The 18,987-nt window shown below is 38.0% G+C and overlaps 1 protein-coding gene across 1 annotated transcript in view; it reads left to right on the plus strand.

The window, feature by feature from the left end:
• RPGRIP1L (RPGRIP1 like) overlaps window positions 1-18,987 on the plus strand; it is a 440,055-nt gene that overhangs the window by 412,911 nt on the left and 8,157 nt on the right. Inside the window, exons 26-27 of the mRNA XM_053715755.1 lie at window positions 2,518-2,704; window positions 4,620-4,704. Of these exons, the coding sequence (XP_053571730.1) occupies window positions 2,518-2,704; window positions 4,620-4,704 (272 nt within the window). The remainder of the gene's footprint in view (window positions 1-2,517; window positions 2,705-4,619; window positions 4,705-18,987) is intronic.

The raw sequence follows: 18,987 nt of genomic DNA on the forward strand, positions 1-18,987 counted from the left end.
TGTAAAACAACTATGATAGTACAAATTCCTAAGTGTGGAATATTGCAGCTCTAGAGGGGTTAACATCCTGTGCTTATCAAGACAACTAATGTGTATTCATTTTTTATACATGTGAACATGAGCTGCAGGCGGCTATTACTGCAAATCCATGCACGCTTTCATAGGACTGTTTTCAAATTTGAATATGAAAAGCGCATTCCAGTCAGTGAGTGTCACCTTAATGCATTTGGCAGTCATTTGATTTATTAGGTTTTAGAGTAATAAAATAATAAAGAAAAAAGAAATCCTTTTAAATATTTCATCAAACTATGCTAATTGTGGTAATATTGCCAGTTGAAGGCTTGTACCTGTATGCATAACGACAGAGAAATGTACCGCACTGAGGCTGGCCTAGTAAAATTTCCATGAACCTTTTGAATAATGAACGAATCTTATTGAAATATTCAGATTTGAGGGGTTTAGGTAACGTGTGTTAGGGTACATGATGAAAGGAAATGTCTCTTTTATAGAAATGAGAAACCTGCAAACATCAAATATTCAGCCTGCTTGACAGCTGTAAAAATAGTCATATTAAATGGATACTCATTCCAAGCTGACATTATAAATACATTTTAAAATAAATACAGTTTATATACCCTCTGTTTTCATTATCACAGTCAAACAGTGCTCTCTTAAATAACACCTAAATGTGTTTGTAGAAGAGGACATTTGGGATTAGGTAAAAAGGCAGATACTTTTGGTTTGAAGCACTGAGATTTCCTTCTGGTGTTTTGACACTTTAAGTTCACAGTTGGTAATGATGTTTTCATGCTATATATGTGTATAACTAGTTTACAACATTTTTTACCTATTCATGATCATTACAATGTAAATAAACTTTCATAGAAAGAAGACGTCACATATTAAATCAGTACCAGGCTAACATTAAAACTGGGACAGGTCTTACCAGTATTGTATTTCCTGTATACTCCTTAGAGTGTAAGCTCTTTGGATCACAATATTTTTTCTTTACTATAGGATGGGTTGTTTTAAAAAATATTTAGTTAATACACTAAGAAAAGGGTTGTTTGCTTTTACAGTTCATTCCAGTTCTTTTTTTTATGCTATGCTATGTAAATCATAACATGAAATACATAAATTGCTTATGAAGTTGAAGACATGCAGAGATACATTTGCTTTCTTCTGCTAGATTCCCCTCCATGATTTCTAAGCCTATGATTTGTTATGTGAAAAGGAAAGACCCCAATATACGCTATGGATTCTTTTTGTTTCCAAACGTAAATTCTTTTATGAACACTAAATGAGGTAGTATGAATACCCGTTATGTTTTACTCTGTCTTGGCTAAATAATTTTATAAAAAAAACAATCCCGGAGATTTATGCAACGCTTTCCTTTAATTAAACATCAAATCTTAAAACATTAAGCCTTCTGTATAAATGTCATTGTTTTGTATTTATATCAGATGACTGCATATATAAATTTGCTCCATAAAAAATACAGCTAAAGATTTTAAGCTTCTGTTCCTTTGTATTATATTGTAATTTAGCCTGAGGCTGAATATCACAGTCAGCTGCATACATAGTTCCCTGCTTTAATGTTTAACCACAAAAACAGAATTATCATATCCAACTATATTTATCACCCCTATTTCAGTGTCCATATGTTTCACGGTTGTTATTAGAAATACAGTTGATAAGGCAATGCCCAAGCCTTTATAGAGAATATTTTTGTGTACATAGACACTTTTAAAGCTACAGCTAAAAAAAATGGTAATTCTAAACACATAAATGTACATAACATTATTGCACGTGTTTGGGTAAACATTTCAACACATTTTACTGGCTCTTCTATTTATACCATTGAGTGCAAATTCTCAAAGTCATCTCTTGTGACCCTAAATAGTTAGAACTATTTGCAAGATAAATTATATCTTACAGGTCAATACCTACATATTAATGTCCTCACATCCTGAACTGATAAAACCGACTTCTAGTAATACTATTATCACTCAACCATCCTCACTGCAATCTATTTATTGCTACTCATTTAGAATGTAGGGATGCGAGTCGATCTGTCCTGTCAATCATCTAATCTAAAGAGGATTTATCATTAAACAGTGACTCTCGGATATGGCTCCTTTATGATTCATGTAAATGTCTTTTGTTTATTTTACTCTGCAGTTTTATGCCTAATGTCATAGCATTGCATAGTATGTTGGCATTTTATGAATAAATGATCATAGTAATATTTTTTTTTTTTTTTTTAAAGTCACGTTCTTTTAAAACCACCTTTTATCAACATCCCTGCTTGTATTCCATTTCAGAAGGCTGCCCAAAAGCACATTACATACCTTCTTAACTTATTCTAAATATGGTTGAAATAAATTTTGATGTATTTTTCGCATCTTATTATTAGAGCCATTTGATGTTATGTCTTTTCAATAAATGAAAATAAAAAATAGACAACTGATCACAGCTAAACATAGAAATTCATTGTCATAACAATTTTTTTTCCAGCCATCTGAGAAAATCCGCATTGAAATCATATCATTGAGTGTGGACGTAAATTCTGAACTGGCGATGAATGAGACAATTCAGAGGCTGTTTGTCGAGTATAGATTTTGCAATATTCCCCCTATGGAGACCCCAGTGTCACTCCAGAAACCAACCAATGGGCAACGGATTTATTACAATTACAGCAATGGTAGGTGCAGGTGACATCAAGCAGGGTGGGAAGGATATGAATTAATGTTCTAAGCTGTAATTACTCCATAAGTACTTTGTCTTTAACTAGACATCTCAAATATATTGTCGCTATTGTAAGATGATATATTTGTAGCGCAAATCATTTTATTGGTTTGGGTCTAAGATCAGTTTGTAAAATGAATGACAAAGTCTATAGTTGCAAATTATTTATCCTGTTTTAAAATTACTGATTTTTTTATGCCTACCTATGTGAATGGTCTTTATTATACTCTTACATTCCAAAATATGGTATAAGTAGCACCATTTGTAGCAGAAAATATTACATATGACGTGTATCGTTAAATTGAGTAAGTGAGATTGTTTGGTATTCTTCACAGACCTTTAGTTAGTTTTTACTATATTTTCTATATTGCTTGCCACCACTAGAGGGCAGTTAACAAGGTGTCAACCTCAAGCAAATTATGCCATATTTGGCGATATCAATGGAATATCAGTTCAAACTTGAATTTGTCAGTTTCATGGATTTCCAACGGTATAAAAAAGCGTACATTTTTATACCGTTTGAGGCACAATACGCATACCTTGCCGCACAAGCAAAAAGAGAAAAAGATTTTCTAAAAATGAGACGTTTCTGTTTTAAGATTTGGTGGTAAATATAACTTAATTATTAGAAATATGCAAGGAGATCAAGCATTTGTTTCACAACACAGAGAATCACAGATACATACATAACTCTACAGTTTATGTTGGTATTACAAAAGCTTTTTCTATTTCACAGAAATCTTCTCTCCAATCCTTATATTAAGAATTTCCTTCTCCTTTCCCACATTTCTACTTTATTAGTAACACAGAAAGAAACAATATATTTTGACAAGAAACATTCCCTTAGTCACATAGAGATTCTCTTTTCGTTCAGAAGCAGTCATCCTACAAGAGTAACATATCCATATACGCAAATTACTTATCTTTGTCATGAACCATGTGACTCAAGTCTCTCATCATCCTTATTTCCTTGTATGCCACATTCCCATACTCCTGCACCTCATATATTCTGTTAGAAACACTCACCCTTTTGAATTTCACTAAAGGGCGACCACTGGCCATTATTCTATCTCTATGGTTTATGGTTTGCATGCCGCTTTATAAGCATTGGTGTCAGTGAACATGTTGGTCATCTGGTCCAATCAAGAGTCAGTGAAGGTGCAACATGCAAGGCCAAATTAGTACTAAACCAGATATCACAACAGGAAGGCTATCTCATTCATCATAAGCGCATATATAACCTCAAGACCTAAGTTATCCTATACTCTATTTCATTCAGTGTTCTCCACAGAAAATGTTGGCAGCCAAGTGGGATTATGAATTAGCCAGGTGGGGGCAGTGTTAGCACAAATTAATTGCATGATTTAACATAAATGTATTTAATGATAATTTGTCAATAAAAATAGAACACTTTTAATATTAGCTTATTTTAGCTTAATATTGTCTAACATTCTAACTGGATGGTCAGTAAAATCAGCCTGGTGGTGCACTCGCTAAAAAGGTCCTGGGGAGAACACTGCATTTCTGTATGCTTTTTACACATAACTGTACAAAGTACCTCTGCATGTAAACAAATAGTACCATGTTTTCTCAAAATGTTTGTATATGCCAATGGCTGATAAATGATATAGGAGGCAGGGGAAATGGTAGTAACCTTGAAATTTGACAGAGATCTACTACTCATTTGAAATTCAGAGTAAGTGGTATTGCATTATCTTTTTATTATGCATTTGTTGATTATGCAGCTCTACTGTACTTTAATGGCAATTAAAATAATGGCACTTTAAGTTAACTACCAGGTTTGGAACTTTGAGTTTGCCGACTGTTATTGCTGATTTACTAATTCAGTGCTCTACATTATTTATTGGCAGTTATTCACGTGGATAAGGAAACCAACCAAAAAAGGAGAGATGACATACAGTCCACTCTTAAGGATCCAAATCCTGGTAGCGGCAGGTATCTACTCTTTACAACATTTTTAGCCAACTTTATCTTATAACTGTAAAGCCAGTATCGTAGCTTTTTGGTTACTCGTGTCTGAAGGTACCTTATCTTTACAATGTTTACAGGGAGTGCAGAATTATTAAGCAAATGAGTATTTTGACCACATCATCCTCTTTATGCATGTTGTCTTACTCCAAGCTGTATAGGCTCGAAAGCCTACTACCAATTAAGCATATTAGGTGATGTGCATCTCTGTAATGAGAAGGGGTGTGGTCTAATGACATCAACACTCTATATCAGGTGTGCATAATTATTAGGCAACTTCCTTTCCTTTGGCAAAATGGGTCAAAAGAAGGACTTGACAGGCTCAGAAAAGTCAAAAATAGTGAGATATATTGCAGAGGGATGCAGCACTCTTAAAATTGCAAAGCTTCTGAAGCGTGATCATCGAACAATCAAGCGTTTCATTCAAAATAGTCAACAGGGTCGCAAGAAGCGTGTGGAAAAACCAAGGTGCAAAATAACTGCCCATGAACTGAGAAAAGTCAAGCGTGCAGCTGCCAAGATGCCACTTGCCACCAGTTTGGCCATATTTCAGAGCTGCAACATCACTGGAGTGCCCAAAAGCACAAGGTGTGTAATACTCAGAGACATGGCCAAGGTAAGAAAGGCTGAAAGACGACCACCACTGAACAAGACACAAAAGCTGAAACGTCAAGACTGGGCCAAGAAATATCTCAAGACTGATTTTTCTAAGGTTTTATGGACTGATGAAATGAGAGTGAGTCTTGATGGGCCAGATGGATGGGCCCGTGGCTGGATTGGTAAAGGGCAGAGAGCTCCAGTCCGACTCAGACGCCAGCAAGGTGGAGGTGGAGTACTGGTTTGGGCTGGTATCATCAAAGATGAGCTTGTGGGGCCTTTTCGGGTTGAGGATGGAGTCAAGCTCAACTCCCAGTCCTACTGCCAGTTTCTGGAAGACACCTTCTTCAAGCAGTGGTACAGGAAGAAGTCTGCATCCTTCAAGAAAAACATGATTTCTCCAACATAGGTGTGTCCGGTCCACGGCGTCATCCTTACTTGTGGGATATTCTCTTCCCCAACAGGAAATGGCAAAGAGCCCAGCAAAGCTGGTCACATGATCCCTCCTAGGCTCCGCCTACCCCAGTCATTCTCTTTGCCGTTGTACAGGCAACATCTCCACGGAGATGGCTTAGAGTTTTTTAGTGTTTAACTGTAGTTTTTATTATTCAATCAAGAGTTTGTTATTTTGAAATAGTGCTGGTATGTACTATTTACTCAGAAACAGAAAAGAGATGAAGATTTCTGTTTGTATGAGGAAAATGATTTTAGCAACCGTCACTAAAATCCATGGCTGTTCCACACAGGACTGTTGAGAGCAATTAACTTCAGTTGGGGGAACAGTGAGCAGTCTCTTGCTGCTTGAGGTATGACACATTCTAACAAGACGATGTAATGCTGGAAGCTGTCATTTTCCCTATGGGATCCGGTAAGCCATGTTTATTAAGATCGTAAATAAGGGCTTCACAAGGGCTTATTAAGACTGTAGACTTTTTCTGGGCTAAATCGATTCATTATTAACACATATTTAGCCTTGAGGAATCATTTATTCTGGGTATTTTGATATAATAATATCGGCAGGCACTGTTTTAGACACCTTATTCTTTAGGGGCTTTCCCAAATCATAGGCAGAGCCTCATTTTCGCGCCGGTGTTGCGCACTTGTTTTTGAGAGGCATGACATGCAGTCGCATGTGAGAGGAGCTCTGATACTTAGAAAAGACTTTCTGAAGGCGTCATTTGGTATCGTATTCCCCTTTGGGCTTGGTTGGGTCTCAGCAAAGCAGATACCAGGGACTGTAAAGGGGTTAAAGTTAAAAACGGCTCCGGTTCCGTTATTTTAAGGGTTAAAGCTTCCAAATTTGGTGTGCAATACTTTTAAGGCTTTAAGACACTGTGGTGAATTTTGAACAATTCCTTCATGTTTTTTCGCAATTGCAGTAATAAAGTGTGTTCAGTTTAAAATTTAAAGTGACAGTAACGGTTTTATTTTAAAACGTTTTTTGTACTTTGTTATCAAGTTTATGCCTGTTTAACATGTCTGAACTACCAGATAGACTGTGTTCTGAATGTGGGGAAGCCAGAATTCCCATTCATTTAAATAAATGTGATTTATGTGACAATGACAATGATGCCCAAGATGATTCCTCAAGTGAGGGGAGTAAGCATGGTACTGCATCATTCCCTCCTTCGTCTACACGAGTCTTGCCCACTCAGGAGGCCCCTAGTACATCTAGCGCGCCAATACTCCTTACTATGCAACAATTAACGGCTGTAATGGATAATTCTGTCAAAAACATTTTAGCCAAAATGAACACTTATCAGCGTAAGCGCGACTGCTCTGTTTTAGATACTGAAGAGCATGACGACGCTGATAATAATGGTTCTGAAGGGCCCCTAACCCAGTCTGATGGGGCCAGGGAGGTTTTGTCTGAGGGAGAAATTACTGATTCAGGGAACATTTCTCAACAAGCTGAACCTGATGTGATTTCGTTTAAATTTAAGTTGGAACATCTCCGCATTCTGCTTAAGGAGGTATTATCCACTCTGGATGATTGTGACAAGTTGGTCATCCCAGAGAAACTATGTAAAATGGACAAGTTCCTAGAGGTCCCGGGGCTCCCAGAAGCTTTTCCTATACCCAAGCGGGTGGCGGACATTGTTAATAAAGAATGGGAAAGGCCCGGTATTCCTTTCGTCCCTCCCCCCATATTTAAAAAATTGTTTCCTATGGTCGACCCCAGAAAGGACTTATGGCAGACAGTCCCCAAGGTCGAGGGAGCGGTTTCCACTTTAAACAAACGCACCACTATACCCATAGAGGATAGTTGTGCTTTCAAAGATCCTATGGATAAAAAATTAGAAGGTTTACTTAAAAAGATGTTTGTTCAGCAGGGTTACCTTCTACAACCAATTTCATGCATTGTCCCTGTAGCTACAGCCGCATGTTTCTGGTTCGATGAGCTGATAAAGGCGGTCGATAGTGATTCTCCTCCTTATGAGGAGATTATGGACAGAATCAATGCTCTCAAATTGGCTAATTCTTTCACCCTAGACGCCACTTTGCAATTGGCTAGGTTAGCGGCTAAGAATTCTGGGTTTGCTATTGTGGCGCGCAGAGCGCTTTGGTTGAAATCTTGGTCAGCTGATGCGTCTTCCAAGAACAAGCTACTTAACATTCCTTTCAAGGGGAAAACGCTGTTTGGCCCTGACTTGAAAGAGATTATCTCTGATATCACTGGGGGTAAGGGCCATGCCCTGCCTCAGGATCGGCCTTTCAAGGCCAAAAATAAACCTAATTTTCGTCCCTTTCGTAGAAACGGACCAGCCCAAAGTGCTACGTCCTCTAAGCAAGAGGGTAATACTTCTCAAGCCAAGCCAGCTTGGAGACCAATGCAAGGCTGGAACAAGGGAAAGCAGGCCAAGAAACCTGCCACTGCTACCAAGACAACATGAAATGTTGGCCCCCGATCCGGGACCGGATCTGGTGGGGGGCAGACTCTCTCTCTTCGCTCGGGCTTGGGCAAGAGATGTTCTGGATCCTTGGGCGCTAGAAATAGTCTCCCAAGGTTATCTTCTGGAATTCAAGGGGCTTCCCCCAAGGGGGAGGTTCCACAGGTCTCAGTTGTCTTCAGACCACATAAAAAGACAGGCATTCTTACATTGTGTAGAAGACCTGTTAAAAATGGGAGTGATTCATCCTGTTCCATTAAGAGAACAAGGGATGGGGTTCTACTCCAATCTGTTCATAGTTCCCAAAAAAGAGGGAACGTTCAGACCAATCTTGGATCTCAAGATCTTAAACAAGTTTCTCAAGGTTCCATCGTTCAAGATGGAAACCATTCGAACTATTCTTCCTTCCATCCAGGAAGGTCAATTCATGACCACAGTGGATTTAAAGGATGCGTATCTACATATTCCTATCCACAAGGAACATCATCGGTTCCTAAGGTTCGCATTCCTGGACAAGCATTACCAGTTCGTGGCGCTTCCTTTCGGATTAGCCACTGCTCCAAGGATTTTCACAAAGGTACTAGGGTCCCTTCTAGCTGTGCTAAGACCAAGGGGCATTGCTGTAGTACCTTACTTGGACGACATTCTGATTCAAGCGTCGTCCCTTCCTCAAGCAAAGGCTCACACGGACATTGTCCTGGCCTTTCTCAGATCTCACGGATGGAAAGTGAACGTGGAAAAGAGTTCTCTATCTCCGTCAACAAGGGTTCCCTTCTTGGGAACAATAATAGACTCCTTAGAAATGAGGATTTTTCTGACAGAGGCCAGAAAAACAAAACTTCTAGACTCTTGTCGGATACTTCATTCCGTTCCTCTTCCTTCCATAGCGCAGTGCATGGAAGTGATCGGTTTGATGGTAGCGGCAATGGACATAGTTCCTTTTGCGCGCATTCATCTAAGACCATTACAACTGTGCATGCTCAGTCAGTGGAATGGGGACTATACAGACTTGTCTCCGAAGATACAAGTAAATCAGAGGACCAGAGACTCACTCCGTTGGTGGCTGTCCCTGGACAACCTGTCACAAGGGATGACATTCCGCAGACCGGAGTGGGTCATCGTCACGACCGACGCCAGTCTGATGGGCTGGGGCGCGGTCTGGGGATCCCTGAAAGCTCAGGGTCTTTGGTCTCGGGAAGAATCTCTTCTACCGATAAATATTCTGGAACTGAGAGCGATATTCAATGCTCTCAAGGCTTGGCCTCAGCTAGCGAGGGCCAAGTTCATACGGTTTCAATCAGACAACATGACAACTGTTGCGTACATCAACCATCAGGGGGGAACAAGGAGTTCCCTAGCGATGGAAGAAGTGACCAAAATCATTCTATGGGCGGAGTCTCACTCCTGCCACCTGTCTGCTATCCACATCCCAGGAGTGGAAAATTGGGAAGCGGATTTTCTGAGTCGTCAGACATTGCATCCGGGGGAGTGGGAACTCCATCCGGAAATCTTTGCCCAAGTCACTCAGCTGTGGGGCATTCCAGACATGGATCTGATGGCCTCTCGTCAGAACTTCAAAGTTCCTTGCTACGGGTCCAGATCCAGGGATCCCAAGGCGGCTCTAGTGGATGCACTAGTAGCACCTTGGACCTTCAAACTAGCTTATGTGTTCCCGCCGTTTCCTCTCATCCCCAGGCTGGTAGCCAGGATCAATCAGGAGAGGGCGTCGGTGATCTTGATAGCTCCTGCGTGGCCACGCAGGACTTGGTATGCAGATCTGGTGAATATGTCATCGGCTCCACCTTGGAAGCTACCTTTGAGACGAGACCTTCTTGTTCAGGGTCCGTTCGAACATCCGAATCTGGTTTCACTCCAGCTGACTGCTTGGAGATTGAACGCTTGATCTTATCGAAGCGAGGGTTCTCAGATTCTGTTATCGATACTCTTGTTCAGGCCAGAAAGCCTGTAACTAGAAAGATTTACCACAAAATTTGGAAAAAATATATCTGTTGGTGTGAATCTAAAGGATTCCCTTGGGACAAGGTTAAGATTCCTAAGATTCTATCCTTCCTTCAAGAAGGATTGGAAAAAGGATTATCTGCTAGTTCCCTGAAGGGACAGATTTCTGCCTTGTCTGTGTTACTTCACAAAAAGCTGGCAGCTGTGCCAGATGTTCAAGCCTTTGTTCAGGCTCTGGTTAGAATTAAGCCTGTTTACAAACCTTTGACTCCTCCTTTGAGTCTCAACTTAGTTCTTTCAGTTCTTCAGGGGGTTCCGTTTGAACCCTTACATTCCGTTGATATTAAGTTATTATCTTGGAAAGTTTTGTTTTTAGTTGCAATTTCTTCTGCTAGAAGAGTTTCAGAATTATCTGCTCTGCAGTGTTCTCCTCCTTATCTGGTGTTCCATGCAGATAAGGTGGTTTTACGTACTAAACCTGGTTTTCTTCCAAAAGTTGTTTCTAACAAAAACATTAACCAGGAGATTATCGTACCTTCTCTGTGTCCGAAACCAGTTTCAAAGAAGGAACGTTTGTTGCACAATTTGGATGTTGTTCGCGCTCTAAAATTCTATTTAGATGCTACAAAGGATTTTAGACAAACATCTTCCTTGTTTGTTGTTTATTCCGGTAAAAGGAGAGGTCAAAAAGCAACTTCTACCTCTCTCTCTTTTTGGATTAAAAGCATCATCAGATTGGCTTACGAGACTGCCGGACGGCAGCCTCCCGAAAGAATCACGGCTCATTCCACTAGGGCTGTGGCTTCCACATGGGCCTTCAAGAACGAGGCTTCTGTTGATCAGATATGTAGGGCAGCGACTTGGTCTTCACTGCACACTTTTACCAAATTTTACAAGTTTGATACTTTTGCTTCTTCTGAGGCTATTTTTGGGAGAAAGGTTTTGCAAGCCGTGGTGCCTTCCATTTAGGTGACCTGATTTGCTCCCTCCCTTCATCCGTGTCCTAAAGCTTTGGTATTGGTTCCCACAAGTAAGGATGACGCCGTGGACCGGACACACCTATGTTGGAGAAAACAGAATTTATGTTTACCTGATAAATTACTTTCTCCAACGGTGTGTCCGGTCCACGGCCCGCCCTGGTTTTTTTAATCAGGTCTGATAATTTATTTTCTTTAACTACAGTCACCACGGTACCATATGGTTTCTCCTATGCAAATATTCCTCCTTAACGTCGGTCGAATGACTGGGGTAGGCGGAGCCTAGGAGGGATCATGTGACCAGCTTTGCTGGGCTCTTTGCCATTTCCTGTTGGGGAAGAGAATATCCCACAAGTAAGGATGACGCCGTGGACCGGACACACCGTTGGAGAAAGTAATTTATCAGGTAAACATAAATTCTGTTTTTCATGCAGGACAATGCTCCATCACACACGTCCAAGTACTCCACAGCGTGGCTGGCAAGAAAGGGTATAAAGGAAGAAAATCTAATGACATGGCCTCCTTGTTCACCTGATCTGAACCCCATTGAGAACCTGTGGTCCATCATCAAATGTGAGATTTACAAGGAGGGAAAACAGTACACCTCTCTGAACAGTGTCTGGGAGGCTGTGGTTGCTGCTGCACGCAATGTTGATGGTGAACAGATCAAAACACTGACAGAATCCATGGATGGCAGGCTTTTGAGTGTCCTTGCAAAGAAAGGTTGCTATATTGGTCACTGATTTGTTTTTGTTTTGTTTTTGAATGTTGAGATGTTATATTGGTTTCACTGGTAAAAATAAATAATTGAAATGGGTATATATTTGTTTTTTGTTAAGTTGCCTAATAATTATGCACATTAATAGTCACCTGCACACACAGATATCCCCCTAAAATAGCTATAACTAAAAACAAACTAAAAACTACTTCCAAAACTATTCAGCTTTGATATTAATGAGTTTTTTGGGTTCATTGAGAACATGGTTGTTGTTCAATAATAAAATGAATCCTCAAAAATACAACTTGCCTAATAATTCTGGACTCCCTGTATAAGCTACTTTATATTCTAATTGTAAAGCCAGTATCGTAGCTTTTTGGTTACTCGTGTCTGAAGGTACCTTCTCTTTACAATGTTTATAAGCTACTTTATATTCTAATTGTAAAGCCAGTATCGTAGCTTTTTAGTTACTCGTGTCTGAAGGTACCTTCTCTTTACAATGTTTATAAGCTACTTTATATTCTAATTGTAAAGACAGTATCGTAGCTTTTTGGTTACTCGTGTCTGAAGGTACCTTCTCTTTACAATGTTTAGAAGCTACTTTATATTCTAATTGTAAAGCCAGTATCATAGTATTTTGGTTACTCGTGTCTGAAGGTACCTTCTCTTTACAATGTTTATAAGCTACTTTATATTCTAATTGTAAAGCCAGTATCGTAGCTTTTTGGTTACTCGTGTCTGAAGGTACCTTATCTTTACAATGTTTATAAGCTACTTTATATTCTAATTGTAAAGCCAGTATCATAGCTTTTTGGTTACTCGTGTCTGAAGGTACCTTCTCTTTACAATGTTTATAAGCTACTTTATATTCTAATTGTAAAGCCAGTATCGTAGCTTTTTAGTTACTTGTGTCTGAAGGTACCTTCTCTTTACAATGTTTATAAGCTACTTTATATTCTAATTGTAAAGCCAGTATCGTAGCTTTTTGGTTACTCGTGTCTGAAGGCACCTTCTCATTACGTTTATAAGCTACTTTATATTCTAATTGTAAAGCCAGTATCGTAGCTTTTTGGTTACTCGTGTCTGAAGGTACCTTCTCATTACGTTTATAAGCTACTTTATATTCTAATTGTAAAGCCAGTATCGTAGCTTTTTAGTTACTCGTGTCTGAAGGTACCTTCTCTTTACAATGTTTATAAGCTACTTTATATTCTAATTGTAAAGCCAGTATCGTAGCTTTTTAGTTACTTGTGTCTGAAGGTACCTTCTCTTTACAATGTTTATAAGCTACTTTATATTCTAATTGTAAAGCCAGTATCGTAGCTTTTTAGTTACTCGTGTCTGAAGGTACCTTCTCTTTACAATGTTTATAAGCTACTTTATATTCTAATTGTAAATCCAGTATCGTAGCTTTTTGGTTACTCGTGTCTGAAGGTACCTTCTCTTTACAATGTTTATAAGCTACTTTATATTCTAATTGTAAAGCCAGTATCGTAGCTTTTTGGTTACTCGTGTCTGAAGGTACCTTCTCTTTACAATGTTTATAAGCTAAATTCTGGACTCCCTGTATAAGCTACTTTATATTCTAATTGTAAAGCCAGTATCGTAGCTTTTTGGTTACTCGTGTCTGAAGGTACCTTCTCTTTACAATGTTTATAAGCTACTTTATATTCTAATTGTAAAGCCAGTATCGTAGCTTTTTAGTTACTCGTGTCTGAAGGTACCTTCTCTTTACAATGTTTATAAGCTACTTTATATTCTAATTGTAAAGCCAGTATCGTAGCTTTTTGGTTACTCGTGTCTGAAGGTACCTTCTCTTTACAATGTTTATAAGCTACTTTATATTCTAATTGTAAAGCCAGTATCATAGTTTTTTGGTTACTCGTGTCTGAAGGTACCTTCTCTTTACAATGTTTATAAGCTACTTTATATTCTAATTGTAAAGCCAGTATCGTAGCTTTTTGGTTACTCGTGTCTGAAGGTACCTTATCTTTACAATGTTTATAAGCTACTTTATATTCTAATTGTAAAGCCAGTATCATAGCTTTTTGGTTACTCGTGTCTGAAGGTACCTTCTCTTTACAATGTTTATAAGCTACTTTATATTCTAATTGTAAAGCCAGTATCGTAGCTTTTTAGTTACTCGTGTCTGAAGGTACCTTCTCTTTACAATGTTTATAAGCTACTTTATATTCTAATTGTAAAGCCAGTATCGTAGCTTTTTAGTTACTCGTGTCTGAAGGTACCTTCTCATTACGTTTATAAGCTACTTTATATTCTAATTGTAAAGCCAGTATCGTAGCTTTTTGGTTACTCGTGTCTGAAGGTACCTTCTCATTACGTTTATAAGCTACTTTATATTCTAATTGTAAAGCCAGTATCGTAGCTTTTTAGTTACTCGTGTCTGAAGGTACCTTCTCTTTACAATGTTTATAAGCTACTTTATATTCTAATTGTAAAGCCAGTATCGTAGCTTTTTAGTTACTTGTGTCTGAAGGTACCTTCTCTTTACAATGTTTATAAGCTACTTTATATTCTAATTGTAAAGCCAGTATCGTAGCTTTTTAGTTACTCGTGTCTGAAGGTACCTTCTCTTTACAATGTTTATAAGCTACTTTATATTCTAATTGTAAATCCAGTATCGTAGCTTTTTGGTTACTCGTGTCTGAAGGTACCTTCTCTTTACAATGTTTATAAGCTACTTTATATTCTAATTGTAAAGCCAGTATCGTAGCTTTTTGGTTACTCGTGTCTGAAGGTACCTTCTCTTTACAATGTTTATAAGCTACTTTATATTCTAATTGTAAAGCCAGTATCGTAGCTTTTTAGTTACTCGTGTCTGAAGGTACCTTCTCTTTACAATGTTTATAAGCTACTTTATATTCTAATTGTAAAGCCAGTATCGTAGCTTTTTGGTTACTCGTGTCTGAAGGTACCTTCTCTTTACAATGTTTATAAGCTACTTTATATTCTAATTGTAAAGCCAGTATCGTAGCTTTTTAGTTACTCGTGTCTGAAGGTACCTTCTCTTTACAATGTTTATAAGCTACTTTATATTCTAATTGTAAAGCCAGTATCGTAGCTTTTTAGTTACTCGTGTCTGAAGGTACCTTCTCTTTACAATGTTTATAAGCTACTTTATATTCTAATTGTAAAGCCAGTATCGTAGCTTTTTAGTTACTCGTGTCTGAAGGTACCTTCTCTTTACAATGTTTATAAGCTACTTTATATTCTAATTGTAAAGCCAGTATCGTAGCTTTTTAGTTACTCGTGTCTGAAGGTACCTTCTCTTTACAATGTTTATAAGCTACTTTATATTCTAATTGTAAAGCCAGTATCGTAGCTTTTTGGTTACTCGTGTCTGAAGGTACCTTCTCTTTACAATGTTTATAAGCTACTTTATATTCTAATTGTAAAGCCAGTATCGTAGCTTTTTGGTTACTCGTGTCTGAAGGTACCTTCTCTTTACAATCTTTATAAGCTACTTTATATTCTAATTGTAAAGCCAGTATCGTAGCTTTTTGGTTACTCGTGTCTGAAGGTACCTTCTCTTTACAATTTTTATAAGCTACTTTATATTCTAATTGTAAAGCCAGTATCGTAGCTTTTTAGTTACTCGTGTCTGAAGGTACCTTCTCTTTACAATGTTTATAAGCTACTTTATATTCTAATTGTAAAGCCAGTATCGTAGCTTTTTGGTTACTCGTGTCTGAAGGTACCTTCTCTTTACAATGTTTATAAGCTACTTTATATTCTAATTGTAAAGCCAGTATCGTAGCTTTTTGGTTACTCGTGTCTGAAGGTACCTTCTCTTTACAATCTTTATAAGCTACTTTATATTCTAATTGTAAAGCCAGTATCGTAGCTTTTTGGTTACTCGTGTCTGAAGGTACCTTCTCTTTACAATGTTTATAAGCTACTTTATATTCTAATTGTAAAGCCAGTATCGTAGCTTTTTGGTTACTCGTGTCTGAAGGTACCTTCTCTTTACAATGTTTATAAGCTACTTTATATTCTAATTGTAAAGCCAGTATCGTAGCTTTTTGGTTACTCGTGTCTGAAGGTACCTTCTCTTTACAATGTTTATAAGCTACTTTATATTCTAATTGTAAAGCCAGTATCGTAGCTTTTTGGTTACTCGTGTCTGAAGGTACCTTCTCTTTACAATGTTTATAAGCTACTTTATATTATAATTGTAAAGCCAGTATCGTAGCTTTTTAGTTACTCGTGTCTGAAGGTACCTTCTCTTTACAATGTTTATAAGCTACTTTATATTATAATTGTAAAGCCAGTATCGTAGCTTTTTAGTTACTCGTGTCTGATCTTTCAGAACCTTTACTGAATGTATTTTTCAGTTTGAATAGTCGCCTTCTATTCGGAGTGCTAGCAGAAATAAAAACTGATTGGGTTCATCATAGGGCTATCAAACTCAAATGAGGCTTATATAGACTTGACTTCTCATGTTATAATTGCCGTAGCTCATGAAGAACCACAACATTAGTAATAAAGCAAAGATGCTAAAAAAAAACGCCAGTGGGAAACTTCATTGTAAGTAAATGGTTATTGAGTCATGCTAAATTTGAAATGGAAACCAATTTGGTATAGGCTTTTGAAACAGTGTGTGGTCTAAAAGCCAAAAACAATATTTATGTATTTAATCTGAAAAATTAAGAAGGGGAATGAATATATTAGAACTATTGCCTTGTATTCTGGATGGGAACAGATATCTTAAAGTGACATGAAACCAATTTTTTTTATTTTGTGATTTAGAAAGAGTATGCAATTTTAAACAACTTGCCAATTTACTTTTATTATCTCATTTGCTTCATTCTCTTGATATCCTTTGTTGAAAAGTATATCTAAATAGGCTCAGTAGCTGCTGATTGGTGGCTGCACATATATGCCTCGTGATTGGCTCACCCATCTTCATTACTATTTCTTCAACAAAGGATAGCAAGAGAGTGAAGCAAATTAAATAATAGAAGTAAATTCCGATTATCCTAATATCTTGAAGGTATAATCTAGATTTTATTAAAGACACAGAGACGAGTATTTTTGCATTAGTCTTTCTTTACTACTCAATGCAGCCTTTTAAAGTACAATAACATTAAGATAAATAACATAAAACATAATAAGAAGCTAACAGAAGCTTTTTATAATGAGAGAAAAAACAGCCAATCAGCACAGAGAACAGGTTATAAATAAAGTACACAGTAAACACTCTTCCTCTTTCTAGTCGATGCTCAAAAAGAAAAGAATATTAAGCATCATGAAGAAACCAAAAAGTCCAAAACAACAAAGTATAACAAAAGTCATTTTCCTGTAGAATTGATGAAATGAGTTCCATGAACAGTAGAACTTGATCGAAGACCAAAAGGATGTCCAGAATTCAGTTGTTGAAGGATGACACTTCCGAGTTGTAGGGAATGATCCATACGGTGAACATGGATTGAAATTACATGGATACTGTTAAAGACAAAAAATATTAATAACATATCGTAATAAAATAGGGTGGGAGAAAAAACATAATTATTTCTGAGGAGGGAAAATACTCGTCTCTGTGTCTTTAATAAAATCTAGATTATACCTTCAAGATATTAGGATAATCGGAATTTTATTACAAGACCAGAGACTCCTATTTTTGCAAGTTTAAAGCATATTAAGAAAATAAATTAAGAAAATAAATTAAGAGAGGCATGTTGAATGGGTCTGAAATAAAATTGTTTAAAAATAGAATCAGAAGACCAGTCTGCTGCAAGTAAAATTTGTTGAAGAGGAGCCGCTTTTAAAAAGGCTTTTGAAGCCGCAGAGCCTCTGACAGAATGAGCAGTAAAAGAAATGTTAATACCGGCCTCTTTCATGACCCATTTAACCCACCTGGCAATAGAAGTAGAAGTGATGGGAGCGTGAGGAGGAACAAAAGAGATTAAAAGTTGGCTAAGGTCAGGTTTCCTAAAAGATAATGTTCTAGATTCATATGATTTTAGGCATTCAACCACACATAGAGAAGGTTCAGAAGGAAGATAAGGGTAGAAAATAGATGTAGACAGAGTTTTAGTTCTTCGAGAAAGATAGAAAGTAACTCCTTCAGGAGAGAAACGTTTAGAATTCCAATCTAAAGCTTTCACATCGGATACCCTTCTGAAAGAAATTAGACAAAGAAGAGTAGCAAGTTTAGCAGAAAGTTGTTTGAGAGATAATGAATTATTTTCAGGCCAAGATTTGAAAAGGGAGAAAATTAGGTCTACATCCCAGAAAAATTGGTGTTTGGGAACAGGAGGACGTTTTAATCTAATGGCTTTAAGAATTCTACAAACTAAGGGATGTTTGCCGACAGGGAGGTTATTAATTAAATTATGTCTAGCCGAAATGGCTGACCTATGAACATTAATGGTTCTGTAAGCCAGACCTGATTCAAAAAGGTGTGAAAGGTAATTAATAATGTCATTTAAATCAGAAGAAACGGGATCCAAGTCCCTGCGCAGGCACCAGCCAGACCACTTTGACCATGCGGCAAAATAACATTTGCGGGTACCTGGGGCCCAGGAATCTTGAATGAGGGACTTAGCTCCCTCCGAAAGTCCTCGGAGAGACCAGGGTCCCCTGATATTGTCCAAGCTATCAGGAGAAGAGACCCTTGGAGAATTAGACTGTGATAATTGCCCTCTGGGTTGACTAACAGGTGAGGAAGCGGGGGAAAAAGAATTGGAAGATTGATGGTCATCTCCAGAAGGGAGGGGTACCATGATTGGGTTGGCCAAAATGGAGTCACTATTGTCAGGCAAAGGAGATCCCTGCGAACCATTGAAATTGTCCTCGGGATCATTGAAAAGGGAGGAAAAGCATAAGCTTTCTGGGGAGGCCATGGATGAAGGAAAGCATCTATGGCCGCAGCTTCTGGATCCGGGCGCCAGCTGAAATATGGAGAAATCTGGAAATTGGTCCTGGACGCAAAAAGGTCCAAGCAAAAGGGACCTCTGAGAGATTGAAGGGATAGAAAAACTTTCCTGTCTAATCTCCAATCGCTGGAATCTGTTAAATAACGAGATCCCCAGTCTGCAGCTGTGTTCGATTGTCCTGGAATATATTCCGCTCTGATGGAAATATT

The sequence above is a fragment of the Bombina bombina genome, chromosome 1 (assembly GCF_027579735.1).
Source record: "Bombina bombina isolate aBomBom1 chromosome 1, aBomBom1.pri, whole genome shotgun sequence".
Taxonomy (NCBI): Eukaryota; Metazoa; Chordata; class Amphibia; order Anura; family Bombinatoridae; genus Bombina; species Bombina bombina.